This window comes from Pteropus alecto, unplaced genomic scaffold, assembly GCF_000325575.1.
Source record: "Pteropus alecto unplaced genomic scaffold, ASM32557v1 scaffold100, whole genome shotgun sequence".
NCBI lineage: Eukaryota > Metazoa > Chordata > Mammalia > Chiroptera > Pteropodidae > Pteropus > Pteropus alecto.
In genome coordinates, this window is record NW_006430723.1 from 286687 (window position 1) to 302423 (window position 15737).

General features: G+C 45.8%; 2 protein-coding genes and 1 non-coding gene across 4 annotated transcripts in view; 1 reads left to right on the forward strand and 2 right to left on the reverse strand.

Moving 5' to 3' along the window:
• Positions 1-413: 413 nt before the first annotated feature.
• On the reverse strand, positions 414-5245 carry PRADC1 (protease associated domain containing 1). The gene is made up of 5 exons (XM_006905174.3): positions 4243-5245; positions 2241-2341; positions 1632-1741; positions 1191-1358; positions 414-978 (listed from the first exon to the last, which is right to left on the reverse strand). The coding sequence occupies exons 1-5, from the start codon at positions 4307-4309 to the stop codon at positions 858-860; spliced, it is 567 nt and encodes a 188-aa protein (XP_006905236.1). The 5' UTR covers positions 4310-5245; the 3' UTR covers positions 414-857.
• Positions 5246-5394: 149 nt separating this feature from the next.
• The window catches only part of CCT7 (chaperonin containing TCP1 subunit 7), a 16057-nt gene continuing 5714 nt past the window's right edge, over positions 5395-15737 (forward strand). For both annotated transcript variants that reach the window (XM_006905175.3, XM_025049277.1), the window contains exons 1-6: positions 5395-5549; positions 10284-10437; positions 10945-11051; positions 12412-12537; positions 13345-13397; positions 13759-13930. In XM_006905175.3, the coding sequence (XP_006905237.1) occupies positions 5544-5549; positions 10284-10437; positions 10945-11051; positions 12412-12537; positions 13345-13397; positions 13759-13930 (618 nt within the window). In that variant the 5' untranslated portion in view covers positions 5395-5543. The remainder of the gene's footprint in view (positions 5550-10283; positions 10438-10944; positions 11052-12411; positions 12538-13344; positions 13398-13758; positions 13931-15737) is intronic.
• On the reverse strand, positions 14794-14912 carry LOC112482933. Its single transcript, XR_003047454.1, has one exon. It is a non-coding gene; the product is annotated as a 5S ribosomal RNA (ribosomal RNA).

Below are 15737 nucleotides of genomic sequence, written 5' to 3' on the forward strand. Positions count from 1 at the left end.
CATGCAGCAGTCACGTAGGTGGCACAAAGGCGCATAGGGTAGACCAGGTAATGGCAGGACATGGGAGCTCAGCTCCCCAGTCTGGGCTCATCTCTGGTCTCATCTACACTCTGATGTGCTAATGTTTCTAAGCCCTAGAGCAAGGGTCTTCAGTGGTCCAGTGGGGATCCCTAGCACCAGGCAGCAAGGTGAGTCTTCTCCTCAGTGGACTAAACTACAGCTCCTGAGATCTTAAGAAGGAGGCTGTGTTGGGATCCAAGATTATCAGTCTGAGGACTGATCCTGAAAGACCTTGGACAAGTCATTAATCCTCTCAGGGCCTTAATTTCTTCCCCTCAACACAAGGACATGAGACCAGATGAATGAGTTTGAAGGCCTCTCCCACCCTTGTGTGCTCTTATTCTAGGACACAGTTACAACCCTGATGAGAGCCTTTATTGCTAAAAAGTCAGTGAGGGTTTATTAAGTTCTCAAACACCAGCTCTTTAAACCAGTCTAGCAACTGCTATGAAGGACACTAAGAGATGTCCTGGGTGGGGGAGGCTGGAGCCAGGTGGAATGTGACAGGTCACAGATGGCTCTCAGGCCACCTGCCTTTAGCCCCTTTTGTTCCAGATTCTAGCCAAGAAGCCCTGGGGCCTGGCTCTTGCCCTTTCTCATAGCATGAGACACCCTTGGGGGCCCTGGGGAAATGAAATCACTGGTATGGCTTCCCTTAGCCTAGCCAAAGCCCAAGCCTTTTTTCTCTCCCTGGCTCCACCTGTCCCCAAGTGCTACTCCCAAGTCCCAAACAGCAGAATTCCTGGATTTCCCCTTTCCAGCCCAGAGTTTATGGCTGGAAGGTGGAACCAACTCTTCTACCAGAAGGTCCAGGGTGGTTGCAGCAGCTCAAAGGTGGGGATGCTCGTGACATTGACTGGGATGGAAATGATGGCCCATGGCAGCCCATGCTGTTCCAGGGAGCGGCGGATCATGTAGCTGGGAGGGCATGAAGAGAGGTGGCCATGGTCACTTTCTCTGGATCCCATCATGCCCTACTGTCCCCATCACTGGGAGTTTCAGAGCCTAAAACTCCCAGCTAGGGCACCCCAAGATGAGGCTTGTGGGTCGGGACTGGTGTTTGCCCCCTTGACCTCCCCGAGTCATGGCACCCAGACTGGTGCTGACAGCCAGAATCAAGGAGCCCTCACCCATCTCGGCCGAGTAGGAAGAGGGCAGGGATGTCAGCCGTGCGCTGGGTACTGTCCTGGATCATCTCCACGTAGAAGCTGTCATTGTCAACTGCGTTGTCAGAGATGATCACTGCCCGCCCGCCGTGCTCCTGAACCACCCGGGTCTTGGAGAGGAAGGAGCAGCCCCTGGAAGAGGTAGTGATGAGACCAAAGGAAAGGCAGGGCCCTAGCTACCCCTCCCTAGGCTGTCACCCTAGAATGAAAAAAGACCATGGATAGTTTTTAATAAAGGCTCATAAATAAATGGCCAAAAGGCACGGATAATCTTAAGACATTTCTTAAAGACGCTTAAAACGATGAAATATTTTAAAACTATTTCAAAGCATCACCACCACAACTGATCTCAGTATCTACCCTGTGCCTACCCTCCCCTTGTGCCAGTGCCTATCTGCTCCTCACCCCCTCTCCACCAGAGCAATCTGGTCCTGGATGAAGAAACCGTTGCTGAGTTCTCCACAGGCCTCTGAAGGTTCCGCAGGGACAAGATGAATCTGCTCATACCTTGTGTGCTGAAAGACATTTAGACAGGTTAGACTATGAGGAGATGCGCCTGCTTTAGGACCAGGCTGACAATCCCATCTTATCAGCTCCTCACAAAGGTGAGAAGGAAAGGAGTGGTTTCTGTTTGCTGGAAACTACATCCTCGCAAAAGCTTATCTAGTTGTCCCACCCTACCCTACCTTTTCACAAGATAGGCAGGGTAGTTGGTGTGGACCCAGAGATGGAAAATAATTTGCCTTAAGTCATGTCATTCAGCAGTAGAACTGGCAGGGCCCTTGGTTTTTCACTATTTCATGTTCCCAAAGATAGCTGGTCCCACTGGTGTCCAGGTCTATATTATGCCCAGGGAAATAGCTGGAAGCCCTTCCTGCACTGCAGACCCTAGAGGGCAGAACTGGATTCTGCTCCCTTTTCAAAGTATTGGTCAAAGGGATGAGAGGGTTACCTTGGCTTAGTGGGGGAAAGATGGAGATAGGATCAGAGATGAGGGGCTCTCCCTGAACTTACAAAGATACCACCAAAGTCCTTTGCAGGCGTAGCTGTGAAAATATATCGAATGTCTCCAGGACTCAGCACTTGGAAGTACAAATAATCATGGATACGTAATCCTGAAAGGTAAAGAATACAGATCAGAAGCCTCCATGAACCCTGTGTCTTCAATTGGGCTGGCAATAGTCTGGGCCCAGGGACCCAGCTTCAGCCAAATGGGTCCTCCAGGTGGGTGAGGTAGATGGTCCCAGCCCTGGGGAGGATAGAGTTGATGCACAGTTAGTAACACCCCAAATTTATAGCTGCTGCTGCTTACAGAGGTGAGCCAGGAAGACCAAGTGCTCTAGTGTTAGCTCTCTCAGGGATAATCCATCTTAGCTCTACTGCTATCTCTCTGAGGATTAATCCATCTTTGTTCTGAAGTGGACCTGAGCGTTTCAAGGTGGAGATGTGATATTCTGGGTACAAAATTCTCACTAAAATGTAAAAGTTGACTCTCTGGTCCCACTGCCATCCTCCTAGTCCACCACTATCATTTCTGTCCTGACTGGTCTTCCATCTCCATTCTTGCTCCTTAAGGTCCATTCCCCAAACAATAGCCAAGGATCTTCTTAAAACATCTTACAGCAAATATCATGTCACCACTCCCATGGCTTCAATACCCTTCAATGACATCCCTTTCACTTAAAATCTACTCTTAATTGTGGCCTGCAAGGCCCTGCTCCATCTGTCCCTTGCCTGTTACTCCAACCTCATCTCCTTTCTCTATTCAAGCTACACTGGCCTCCTTTCAGTTTCTTCACTCTGAGTCTTCTTACAAGCTGTTTGCTCTCTCTGGGAGAATTCCTACCTGCACCCTACCTCACCTCTACCTCTTTACTTGGCTCACTCCTACTCGTGTTAGATCGCAGCTTAAATGTCACTTTCTCAGAGAAACCTGCCCTATGACTGCCCTCCTTTTATGCCCATTCAAAATGTACTTTTTCTCCATTGACAATTTCAATATAATTTGTAATTATACAGTATTCATAATTTTTTGTTTAATGTCTGTCTCCTCTACTAGGGCAAGGGTAAGTCTTCATTCAATGCTGTATCCACACTACCTAACATAGTGGCTAGGATAAAGTGGGTGCACAGTAAAGGTTGTTAAGTGAAAAACAACTATTTGCAGCTCTGTTGCACTGATGGAGAGAATTGTCAGAACAAGATTGTTCTGGGGTGTGGGAACTTCTCTTCAGCACCAAAATGTAATGTTTCACCTAGACTTGAGTCCCTGGTTTCCTTAGCCCAGAGAGACTGAGGAATGTGTAGTCAATCAACAAAACACCAAACCACTACTGTGTGCCAGGGTTGGGGCTGTTTGTAGTTTTAGTTGTCCTTGTCTACTGCCCAAATCATAGCCCCAGGTAGAGCTCCACTGCCTTGGCACCAGGCTATACAGCCTTTTATCCTGGTAGTGAGGACTTTACATCAGATGCACTCCCAGGAAGCCTTCCTAGATTATCACTAAACTCCCCCTCCTCCCCACACATATCTGCCTGGCCTTTGTATCTGATGATCTATGTAAATTAAGCGTGGTATACATGTGTATATGGTTGTATAAGTTTCTGTACCCGTGTAGGTGCAAACAGGTTGTGTGTGTACGTCTGTGCTTGTGTGTGTGAGCCCATGTGTAGGAATGTGTGTTCCAGTATATGTGAGTGTTCACATCCAGCTTGTAGGGTCTCTAGTTCTCCCTTGTTCCTCCTCTTGGTCGCTCCCTCAGCCACCTGGGTAGGCGTTAGTGGGAGTAGGGGAAAGTCTTGCTTCGACGTGGGGAAATGAGGACTCAGAGCCCAGCCGCAGGCCGCACCCTACTCAAGTCCCTGAAAACCAGCATCCATCCACTCCAGCCTCCCGTCCCCGGACCTGCCCTGCCCCGAACTCTCAGGGTCCCCAAGGTGACCTGTAGCCCCTGGCCCGAGCCGCGCGCAAGCTGCATGGCCCGTCCCGCAATACAGCCCCGCCCGTTGCCACTCACCGTGAGCCGCGACGCATGCAGGGAGCCAGAGCAGGAGACACCACCAGCCCGCGGCGCCGAGGACCATCTCCAGGGACCGGCTAGGAGCCGCTTCCTCCAGCCGCCCTGCCGCGCGTTGCTCGCCGGACTTTAGCCTGACAGCTGCTCTGGCCTCCCGCCCCCAGACCCGCTCTCGCCTCTGGTTGGCGGATGGAAGCGAGCCCCACTCTGATTGGCTCTGGTGCCTGCTATGTAGCCACACTTTCCGCTCTGCGCCTTAGCCCACTTCCTATTGGTCAAGAGAAGTGAGGCCGAGGGCTGATTTGTCTAAACTCTTAACAGCAACTGCCGGCCCGCACCCCAGCCCCGCCCTAGTATTTCCTTGCGACGGTCCAGGACCTCGCGGCCTGGTGGGCGAGCTGGCGGGGAAGCACAGGGAATTGGAAGTGGTTTCCTCGCAAGACTCGCTTCAGTTGCCGTCCACTCTTGCGGTCTCGGCGTGATTCTCCCCTCAGCCGCCTCGCACGACAGTGATTTTCCTTTCTTCCCCCTGCCCTTTCCTCCTCCCCACTCGCTTCTTGGGCAAGTATTCGTCTAGCGTCCACATCTCCTGAGACCTCCGCCCTGCTCATCTTCTGCCCAGTTCCACCCGCGCTTGCGCGGTTACAGTGATAGGCGCTGGGGACGCGGCTGGATGCATCCCACCCTGGAGGAGGCTCTGGCCAGTGCAGTAGAAAGCGGGCATTGTGCCAGGTGCCCACGCCAGCTTCTCTACCACTTTCCGTGTAACTGTGACTTTGGCCACATTTCCTAACCTCTCGGCCTCAGTTCTCATATCTGTAAAATGAGCATGATAACCAAGGCCATAGGGTTGTGAGCATTAAATGAGATCACTCACGTTAAGAGTTTGCTTAGCATAAGCTTGCCCCCACAGCGTTCAATAAATGTTTACACTTATTGCAGTCCTTGGTCTGGCATCTTGGGGAGTGGAGAGTGGGGGTGGAATTAGGATTAGTAGATGTCGCGGACCGAGCAGGTATCCTACATGCTCACAGAAAAGCACGACCGAAATTTGGCGAATCTTCGATAACCAACGCCTCTCTCAAGAGCGCCCTCAGAGGCTCTGCCTCTGGCCCTTCTAGCCACGCCGACTCTGTGGTAGGGAACCATAGAGTGACGGAAGTGGCCCGTCCTTTTCCTCTGTAGGTCTAACCGTTCAGCGAAGCTTCTGGGGATTTCTCTGGCGCAAGGAATTGTGGGGTTGCTGGGCGGCCCAGACACGGAGCTCAGAGGAGTAGCGGGCCACTGATTAAGCTTCCAAAATGATGGTGAGTGGTATCTCGCGGATCCTTCGCCATCCGCTCCCTTCTGGCCTGTGGCTGGGGCTGCGTGGTCGGAACTCGCCCAGTAGGGCCTTCCCCTGCCTACTGATTCTGTCCTCGCCCCGATCGCCTATTTATGGGCGACCCCGGCCTGCCGCGGCCTGCCTCGGTTCTGGCACAGAGCAGGGGCCCTTGGCGATGGTTATGTGGGACTCGAGGGGATGCTATGGTCAGGCTGGCTGGGGACTACAAGTTCCAGGGTGCTTCGGGGCTGCAAACCCGCGTCGGGTGCCCGCTTTTTGGAGCCCCCCACAATCGTGACCTGTTTTAAACGAGTGCGTATTGAGCGTGCATACGCGATCGGCGGCCAGACTTGGAAGCCCTGGCTGCCCTGGGAGATGCGGATGTAAAGATGTGTCCTTCCTAGAATGGGATAGAGCGCAAGGTCTCAACTGTGGTCTTGCTGTGCCCAGCCTGCGCGTTGCTGCATAAATGGAAAGAGGCCCCTCTGCTCATACTTTCATTCATTCATTCAGTAAACACATGTTTAATGCCCACTGAATGTACCATGCCCAGCTGCTTATTGGGGTGCAACTCCTCAGCCAAGAGAATGGGCAGGGCAGATGGCAATGCTGCATAAGAGGTGGGAAGACCCGGCCTCAAACTCCGACCCTTTCTGCCCTTCCGGCTTTGACATTAGACCAGGCTTTTCTAATTGGCCACCTAACTCTGAGTCTCATTTTTTTGATTAGTTGGCTTGATGAATCCTGACCTTCCACGCATCCCTTTCCTCCATCTCATAACTCCAGGTACCTTCCATGAGTCCCAAGCCTCCGTGGTATCTCTCGAGTTGCCGTTAAACAGGGCCAGGTGTTTGAGGCAAAACCCTGGCTGAGATACTGCTTTGAGTGAACTGTTGTCTTCTGTGCACTTGGCAGTCACTCATTCATTTTAGCTTATTAGTCCAATTCAGTTCTCTGGGGTTTTTTCTTCCTGCAGCTTCCTGCAGCTTCCTGCAGCTTCTCCCTGTCCAAACACCTATAAGGTGTTCACCAAAAGCCTATGAATCCAGCTTGTACCCAAGATAGAAAGAACCTGGTGTTAATCTGTACACCCTCTCCAGTTCATACCTTCAGTGCTGTCTTTTTTCACTCTCTCTTCAGCATTAACTCTTTCTGAAGTCATTTTTATCTTCTGTACAGACGCAGCATAGTAGAACAGCTGAGAGTAAAGGCTCTGGAGAGCCATGCTGAACGCCTAAGTATATAATTCAGCCCTGCTACTTACTAGGTGTGTGACTTTGAGCATGTTATTAAGTTTCTCGCCCTCAGTCTGTTTAGAGGGGATTAAATGAACTAATATATATAAAGTGTCCAGCATGTAGTCAGCACTCAGCAAATGTTAGCTGTTCTGCTAGGTGGTTGCTTGCTTCCTTTCCTCTCATAATCCATCCTCCTGCCAAAGCTACCATGAGTTTTGGTTGGCATCCACAGAACTGGGGATCAGAACCAGGGTTCTGTCCGGTGATAAAAACCTTCACCAGGAGCTCCAAATGACCACACTTAGATTTTTCCCAAACTGACCCCTGTTCAATTTCCCGGTTGTACTGGTGTTTATCTCTTTTTGGAATGTGGAACTTCTATCACCAAGAATCCTTCTTTCTGTCATAGAATTGGTCCCTGATATTCTAGAAACCTTTTGGTATAAGAAGAGAGGTAAAACGGCTCCCCAGAACCTCAGTCCTGTGACTTCAGTACAGCTCGTGCAGTGTATGTCCTTGCCTTTTGTGTTGAGCACTATAAGCCTTGGCCTGTAAATACCTGTTGTGATTTTTATAGAACACCATGCTTAATAATGCTTAGTAAAATTTTTAAGGATGAGCAGAAAAACCATTAAGCTGAAATTCCCAAGCCTTCCATGATACCCTTGGCAGATTACTGGATTCTGCTATTGTTTCTCTACTTGAACAGAAATGAGTGAGATTGAATAGTAGCTTAGAGACAAAAACTGGGCTTTTCATAGCAGTGCCTGTCCCTGGGAAACGTAGAAGAGGACCCGTTCTGCTTGACCTGGCTTGGCTCAATCTAGCTCTGCTACCCATCTCTACCCAGCTTGCCATTTCTCTAAGGCCTACAATGCATAGGGAACTTAGGGACAATATAGTCAGCTGCTTCCAAGCCCTTCTTGTTTTGTACTTAAGAATTCTCTATGAATGTAGTGTCAACATACTGCCAATGCTTTTCCAAAACTAAGTCAAGAAGCCAGTTCTTTCTTACGTCATCACTTATATCTAGCATTTACGAGTACGTATATTTAACAGTTGAATTGTCAGCACCAAAAACTGCTGAATATCGCTTCATGTGTGGCCAAATTTAGGCACTCTACAAATTGAGATTACTATGATTCTTACCTTTGGGAAGCTCATACTTTAAGAGAGGATGGCAAATGTAAAAGTTGTGTGCAAGAAAAAGCAAAGAGAGAGTTAAGGGATCCCTGTTCAGGATGCCCGTTAGCTGATGCTGAGAAAAATTCCTGGAAGAATTGGGGCTCTGAAGATTTGCTGGCCTGGTGGTAAGAAAGTAGTATTGTTACATAGAAGTGGCAGGGTGGCTCTTGTAGGTGGGGGTACAGTTTGGAGATGAAAAAAGGGCTATAAAAGCATTGGATAAGTTATCCTGTTAGAGGGGTAGAAGAATCTGTTGAAGGTAATAGGAAGGGATTGAGACTCAAGTTGGTTGTTGATTTAAAGTTAAGACTCCATCCAGAGCAGGGGTGGACTGTAGGAGACCCGAGGCTGCCACAAGGAATGATTTAGCCTGACTGAGAAAAGGTGGGGCCTTTCAGGGGGTACGTCTTTCGTCTTTCTTTACAAAAGGTGCAAGAGGCCCAAAAGAATGCTCAGAATATAGAGAAGCCTTATTTTTTTTTTTTTTTTGCCACCAAACTTGGGACACTACCATGAAAAGGAAGGAATTTTTCCTCCAGCCCATGCCTGGCCTCAGATTTAAGGGGTTATTTAATAGGAATTCTTTAAAAAAAAAAAAAAAGCAATATATCATATGTTCATTAGAAAAAAGTTGAAACAAAACAGAAAATAGACAACACAAAGTGCCAAAACTCTCTTTACTACCACTTTTTTACTCATTAGAATTTGTTGGACATCTCTCTAGCCCCTTTTTATTCATTTACACATTATATCTTATATAAACTCCTTAACACTCTCTACAAGCGAGTATGTTGTCTGGTTCCTTCCTTCCTCTTCAGCCTTATTCCAGCCTTCACTTACTACCCTCCAATTGCACTGGCCAAAAGAGTTGAACTTGTTAAGGAATTGCCCAGTTAATATGATGGCATCATCCTTATGGGTAGCTAGACTTTGTGGTGTGTGAATTCCAGACAGCCCTGTGCTTTTCTGTGCCTTCCCTGCTCAGATACCTGAAGTACCCCTACAGGTGGATGTGGGCAGTAGCTTTCACACTTACTTACTACCTTCCAATTGCACTGGCCAAAAGAGTTGAACTTGTTAAGGAATTGCCCAGTTAATATGATGGCATCATCCTTATGGGTAGCTAGACTTTGTGGTGTGTGAATTCCAGACAGCCCTGTGCTTTTCTGTGCCTTCCCTGCTCAGATACCTGAAGTACCCCTACAGGTGGATGTGGGCAGTAGCTTTCAAACTTTATGTTACACTCCACAGTAGGAAATAAGTTTTAAATCATAGCTTAATAGCACACATATAAGAAAAGTTTTGAAACAGTTAATACCCTTAATAGGTTGTTTCATTCAAACACGATTAGTCACAGTCACTGGGAAGACTGGGTCTGCTTCATGAGCTCATCTCTGAAGGTACAAGCTTAGGTGCAGGGACAAAGAGCCCTGGTTTGCGAAGCTGAGGAATTACTGTCTTGTGTTAATGGTTACTGGAGCAAAGGTATCTCAGTAGGCCCTTTAAGATGAGCAAGTATCCCTGTCTTCCATAGTTTCTAAAGCAGGTCTGCAAATTAAGCCTCTGTAGGGATAGTGACTATTGTGAAGGCCATTGCAAAATAGAGAAAAACTTCTTTGGAGTTTCTGATCGGAGATGAGTCATAGAAAGCCCTATGGAGCCAGCATAAGAAATGGAAACATTGCTATAGGAATTGGATTCGTTGTCATTTTTGAGGCAGGACAAAAGTACTATTTGTTTCTCTGCCTGACTACTTCTGGACAGTCCAACTAACATCATTGGTAAAACTGCCTGCCTGGGCATCTCCGGGAACAACTCCTGAAGCAATTGACACCTCCTGTTTCGCATCAGTGCCCCATCTACTTCTCTGGGATTAAGCTGTGATGCAGATAAGTGAATGTTTTGCTGGAGGGTGAATGCTGAGCATGACCTGCTTCTTCCTTCTGTGCTGTGACCTAATTCCTCAACACAGGGAATGGGGTCAGAAGTTGAAAAGGCTGTGCTCATTCAGCTGGGCACTGGAGAACACATTACTGTTTGATTTGTTCTTTACAATCAGCGTTTCTCAAATCATTTTCTAGCACATGTACCAGGTATGCTTTGGTCTTAGCAATGTCTTTGGAGGTAGAGTCTCTTTAAGGAATGGATGTGGTAGACAGTGAGAAAATGTGGTTTAAAAAGGTCTCTAGATATTTTTGTTATGGGGAAGATGGGAGCATTTTTCTTCACCCTTCCCTCAAGTTTCATTGTAATAAATGATTATTAAAAGCAGTCAATTACTTTTTCTTTTCTAGCCCACACCAGTTATCCTGTTGAAAGAAGGGACCGATAGTTCCCAAGGTATCCCCCAGCTTGTAAGTAACATCAGTGCCTGCCAAGTCATTGCCGAGGCTGTAAGAACCACCTTGGGCCCCCGTGGCATGGATAAACTCCTTGTGGATGGCCGAGGTAAGTCTGCAGTGTTTCTCAGGCCAGGGTGCCGGATAGGAGGCTCCTGGAGAGTGTTTGAGACCAGCAAAGGTTGACATAAGAAATCCCACTGCTTTTCAGATCTCTGAGGAATTGCTCACTTGAAGCTGGGCCCTGTGGGCATATTTGGGAGAATCTGGGCTTAGGAGCCTGGTGCCTTATGGTTTAGTGTATTAATTGACATGTGAGATGCTAGGGTATATGTTAAGAATATCTAGATGGTTCTTATTCTCATTTTTAAAATATTTTCTAGCTCCAGTTGAAATGTACAAAATGTTGATCAAAGAAAATCAGGAGCTCGTGGTCTTCAGAAGCTTGTGATTTTAGGTGGTCCTTTGTGCTCAGAACTAACTCTATAAAAAGATTAGTTTATTCTTGCCATGATCCCATCTGCCCCATCCCAGAAAAGACTGTGGACTCCAAGTCCAAGTAGAGGACAGAATTTAAGAGTCTTTAAAGTTTTACTTTGTGCTTGTTCCTTTTAAGGCAAAGCCACAATTTCTAATGATGGGGCCACAATTCTGAAACTCCTTGACGTTGTCCATCCTGCAGCAAAGACTTTAGTGGATATTGCCAAATCTCAAGATGCTGAGGTAGGAAAATAAGCAGATTGTTTAAATGGAGGTTAAAACACATGCCCGCTTGCTCCCTTGCTCTCCTCTCTTTAAAAGTTTTTGATTTTACATCTAAAATTATAATTTCAAAAGTAATACATGCTTGTAAAAATATTTAGATGGAGTTAATAATTTTCTTAAAATTCTACTGTTCCACTGCATGTAGCTGAGGCCCATGTGCTGTCATTCATATGAGTTGCTAGGTAAATAATTTAACCTCTCATCTGTTAGTCACTTTAAAAGATGGGCTGGAAACTCTGAGGTTTCCAGTCCCTCTTCTTTCTTTTCTTTTTTAATGGTAATGAAATATACATAACAGAATTTGCCATTTTAACACATACAATTTAGTGGCATTAACCAGACTGCCTTTAAAAAAACCATTTCTAACTCTGGAGACTTGATAATAAATATTGAAAAAGACAAGTTTGTGTTGTAGAGTATTATACATATGTCCTGAAGTTATATGAAAAGGTTTATTAGGACCCAGTAGTTTATAAAACAGTGTGGCTTATGTAAAATTAAAGTGAGAAGAGTCTGGATCTGACTGGTAATGCCTTCAACAAATGAATAGTACCTTTCTCTCCAGGAATTTGGCAGCTTAAATCCTTTGCCACAGTAACCCTTTTCCCCCTTGAGAATTCTTTACATTATACAATGGACATAAATAAGTTGCAAATAAAATTCTTCCAAACAGGGGTTAGCCAGTTTTTTTTTTACAAGCTCTTATTCTTTTTCTCCCTCATTAAAATTGGGTTTAGATGCCATCATAGAAAATTTCCATGTAAGAACTGTTGGCAGACTAGTAATCTACTTGTTTCAAATAGTGTTTAACATTTAAAGGACTTTGGCTGGTCCTGGGTTTGTTTTAATGGGATTTAGCTGGAAATTACCTTTTTTGTAAACTCCTGTAGTACTTTGTGCTCCTTAAGGAATATTTCATGCCTCTTGCTACTGTGGTTGTGACACATAAGCATTGTGTTGCAAGCATGACTAGGACTGTCTTACTCATTTTAGTGACTTGTATATAATAAATAAGTTTTCGGTTAATTCGCATACATGATTTTATATCCCAAGGAAGTTCGATTGTCCAAATCAGTCCTCCTTGGAGAATGGACCTGGCTGGGCAGTTAATTTTGTAGCTCAGTACCATTTGATAGGATGGATACCTAACTACCATCACCTTTCTTCTACTTGTTACAAACACCTTTACTTCCATGAAAAAGCGTCACATCCATTTAAACAGTCCCCAAGTTTAAATGGGTAGATTGCCAAGAAATGGAGTTTGGGAGCTTTATCCCTGAACATGAGAAAACGTGAATTTCCTGTCATCCTCTTCTAGGTCGGTGATGGCACCACCTCAGTAACCCTGCTGGCTGCAGAGTTTCTGAAACAGGTGAAACCCTATGTGGAGGAAGGTTTGCACCCACAGATCATCATCCGAGCTTTCCGCACTGCCACCCAATTGGTATGGGATTACTGGCTAACTTGGCCTTGTGCCTGGGCACCTTCGTAGTTCTAGGAGAATACTCTTACTGGGGTGTGGAGAGACTTAGAAAGAGTTCCTTGGACATTTTCTGAATTCTCCATAGGAAATCTCAGTTCTACCATTCAGTAGCTGTTTGACTAGATATATTACTTAAATCTCTTTAAGCTTCAGGTTTCCTGATAGACTTTGATGTAGACATATTATAGGCTCTCAGTAAATGAGAGCTATTTTTGGTTTTATCAAATACCTTATAGCACATCCTGACACCTGGCTTTTTTTGACCTTTATTCTGTGACTTGGGGCAAGTCAGCCCCTCCAGGCCTTAATCTCTCCTCTTACTATCTCTGTTTCAGGGTGGTGACATTGAAATTAGACATATGAGAAGTGAGATACATGTATATCATATAATATATCTAATTAATATATAAAGTGCTAGAAGTTGTCGTAGATGTTTTTCATAAGCCAGAAGGTTTGGCCTAATCTAGTATTGTAGCTTGTTTCAACTCTTTTGTTTTAGTGTGTTACCTGCAATATCTAGAGCTAAATCCTGAAAATACTCTGATGGTTCTTCAGAACTATACCTACGCTACATTTCTAACTTTGGGAGTTTTCTAAACTATAGAGATTTATGTTTTTTTCCTGGGCAGCTATAAGACTTATGTATCAGCTGTAGAATGGGAATGCTTAAGATTTGAGAATAGACAGATTAGGGACTAGGAAGAGAGGTTGGGGTCCACTTCTCCAGTTTGTAGCATGAGAGACTCATTCAGCTGCTGTTCTTGGCAGGCAGTTAACAAGATCAAAGAGATCGCTGTGACTGTGAAGAAGGAAGATAAAGTGTAAGTTTGCGGTGGGGCGGTGGGGTTTATCAGAACCTTGACTTTCCATGGCCAAATTGGATGCAGAAGCATGTTGCAATCCTTATATGGGCCTGGGGCTGGCCGTTTGGCTTTTAATAGACCCTTGGCTGTACCCCAGCTCTCGCAGCACAAAAGAGGCTGGTAGACTGTAGTTTAAAAGCTGTCACACATGAGGTCTTTGACTGCAGTCACCATCTGTCACTGATAATCTGCCCTCAAGATAACAGAAGTTGGTGAGGGCTGAGTTTAGAGGCTAGAACTGAAACCACTTCCACATTGCAGTAGAATCATACAAGAGCGGCTTTCAGGGCCTGATGCATGTCCCACCCTTGTGTCCCAGGGAACAGAGGAAGCTGCTGGAGAAGTGTGCTATGACTGCTCTGAGCTCCAAGCTGATCTCTCAGCAGAAAGCTTTCTTTGCTAAGATGGTGGTGGATGCAGTGATAATGCTCGATGATTTGCTGCAGCTTAAAATGATTGGAATCAAGAAGGTACAAGGTGGAGCCCTGGAGGTAAGCCTGCTACAGCCTCCCTAGGAGGCTCCTGCTTTCACATTGACCTTTCAGGCAGCTTGGTATAGGAGGAGAGCACACTTTACAGGGGTAGAAAGACCGCATGTTAGACTGGAAGTCAGGCTTGGGCTGTGTTCTCTGTACTGCCACGATAGGCTGTGACTATAGAGACATGTAACCTCTGTGGACTTATATTTATTTGTCAGCAGAATGAAGATTGAACTGGCTGGGTTTCAGAATCTGTGTTGATATGGGAGGGGATAGGGCCAGTTCTGATAAATTATCTATGACCCTCTCAATTAATGTAGCAGTACTTTTCAGTCCATTTTCTCCAAGTGACATGTCCAAGTTCTCCCTTCTTTTATTCATTTATTTTGAATAGATGATACATAGTTCAAACTGTATAAGGGGCCTAAAGGAAAAAATAAATGTCCCTATACCACTCCTGCCCCAAATTCGACCACAATTAAGTGTGTGTGTGTATCCTTTCAGAATGATCTGTGTACCTACAAATACATGTGTAAATATCACTTTCTTAAACACAAACACTCGCTTATAATACATAGTTTTCTGTAACTTGCTTTGTCCATTTAACAACATATTTAGAATTTGATCCATGTCAGCATGCGTAGCTCTTAACTCAGTGCTGCCCAATTAGAACTTTCTGTGATAGTAATTCTGTTAAATATCTGCACTGTCCTGCAAGGTCGCCACCAGCCAGGCGTAACTACTGAGTACTTGAAACGATGTTAATACTACTGAATTTTTTTTGGGGGGGGGGGTGAGGCAACTCTTGGTTGACCTCGTAGATTAGAAGGACCTTGTCAGCTCACAATCCCTTATTTTTTATTTTTTATTTTTTACGTCCACAGCACCTGGTCTTCCTAGGTGGTGTCCCATCCAAGTACTAACCAGGCCCGACCCTGCTTAGCTTCCGAGATCAGATGGGATCGGGTTTGTTCGGGGTGGCATGGCCGTAGACAATACTACTGAATTTTACGTTTAATTTCCATTTGTTTAAATTTCAATAAGCAACATGTGGCTAGTGGCTTAATGTGTTGCACAGCGTAGCAGTAACTCGTTCTTTTTCAACACAGTGGTTAATGTCTGGAAACATCCTTTGATGTTGGTGCCTCCATGCTGCTGTGGACCTTTTCCAGTCTTAGCCTGTCCTGCTTCTCACTATACTCTTGCTTGGTGACCTCAGCGTGGAGTGATTTGGATAGGAGCTGTTCGACATATTATAGCCTGGCCTTTCCTCTTTTGTTCTTTGACTTTTACCTTTCCAGATTGCATTCCACAGAGTCCTTCCTCCTCTTCCTCCTGTCATGGCGCATGTCAGTGGGCTGAAGTTCTCTCTGTAATAAAACTGTGAGGAATCTAGAGGTCACCTGAGCCATTCCCGTCTTTGGCCCCCAGTACCACTCATTCTGTTGCCCATTCTCTACATCCTGGCTGGCTGACTTTTTCTTTACCCACTGCTTTGGTAGCAATATTCCGTCTTTTCCTTGGCCTTCCTCCTTCTGTATACCCTTGAGATTAGATTGGCATCCACTAAACTGGGAATCAGAACTAATAATCTTTTGTGAGAAAGTCAGGGGCTTTAAGCCACATTTGATTTTTTCCTCAGACTGTCCCAAATTTCTTAAATGTATGTACACCCTCACATAAGACCTGACACACAGAACTCAATGAGTGATGGTAGTAATTATTTATTTATGCTCAGGATTTAACTGAGAACTTCCTGATCTATATCTTTAGCCTTCACTTCTCCCCTGAGCCTCTTGCTCCTGTATCTAACTGCTGC

What these genes read in the sequence shown, in the direction of transcription:
- PRADC1 (XM_006905174.3), bottom strand. Translation starts at nt 4,309, where the DNA reads ATGGTCCTCGGCGCCGCGGGCTGGTGGTGTCTCCTGCTCTGGCTCCCT. An exon ending in AGGACTTTGGTGGTATCTTT is followed by an intron (nt 1,742 to 2,240) that starts GTAAGTTCAGGG and finishes AATGTCTTTCAG; the next exon opens with CACACAAGGTATGAGCAGAT. An exon ending in TTCCTACTCGGCCGAGATGG is followed by an intron (nt 979 to 1,190) that starts GTGAGGGCTCCT and finishes ATGCCCTCCCAG; the next exon opens with CTACATGATCCGCCGCTCCC.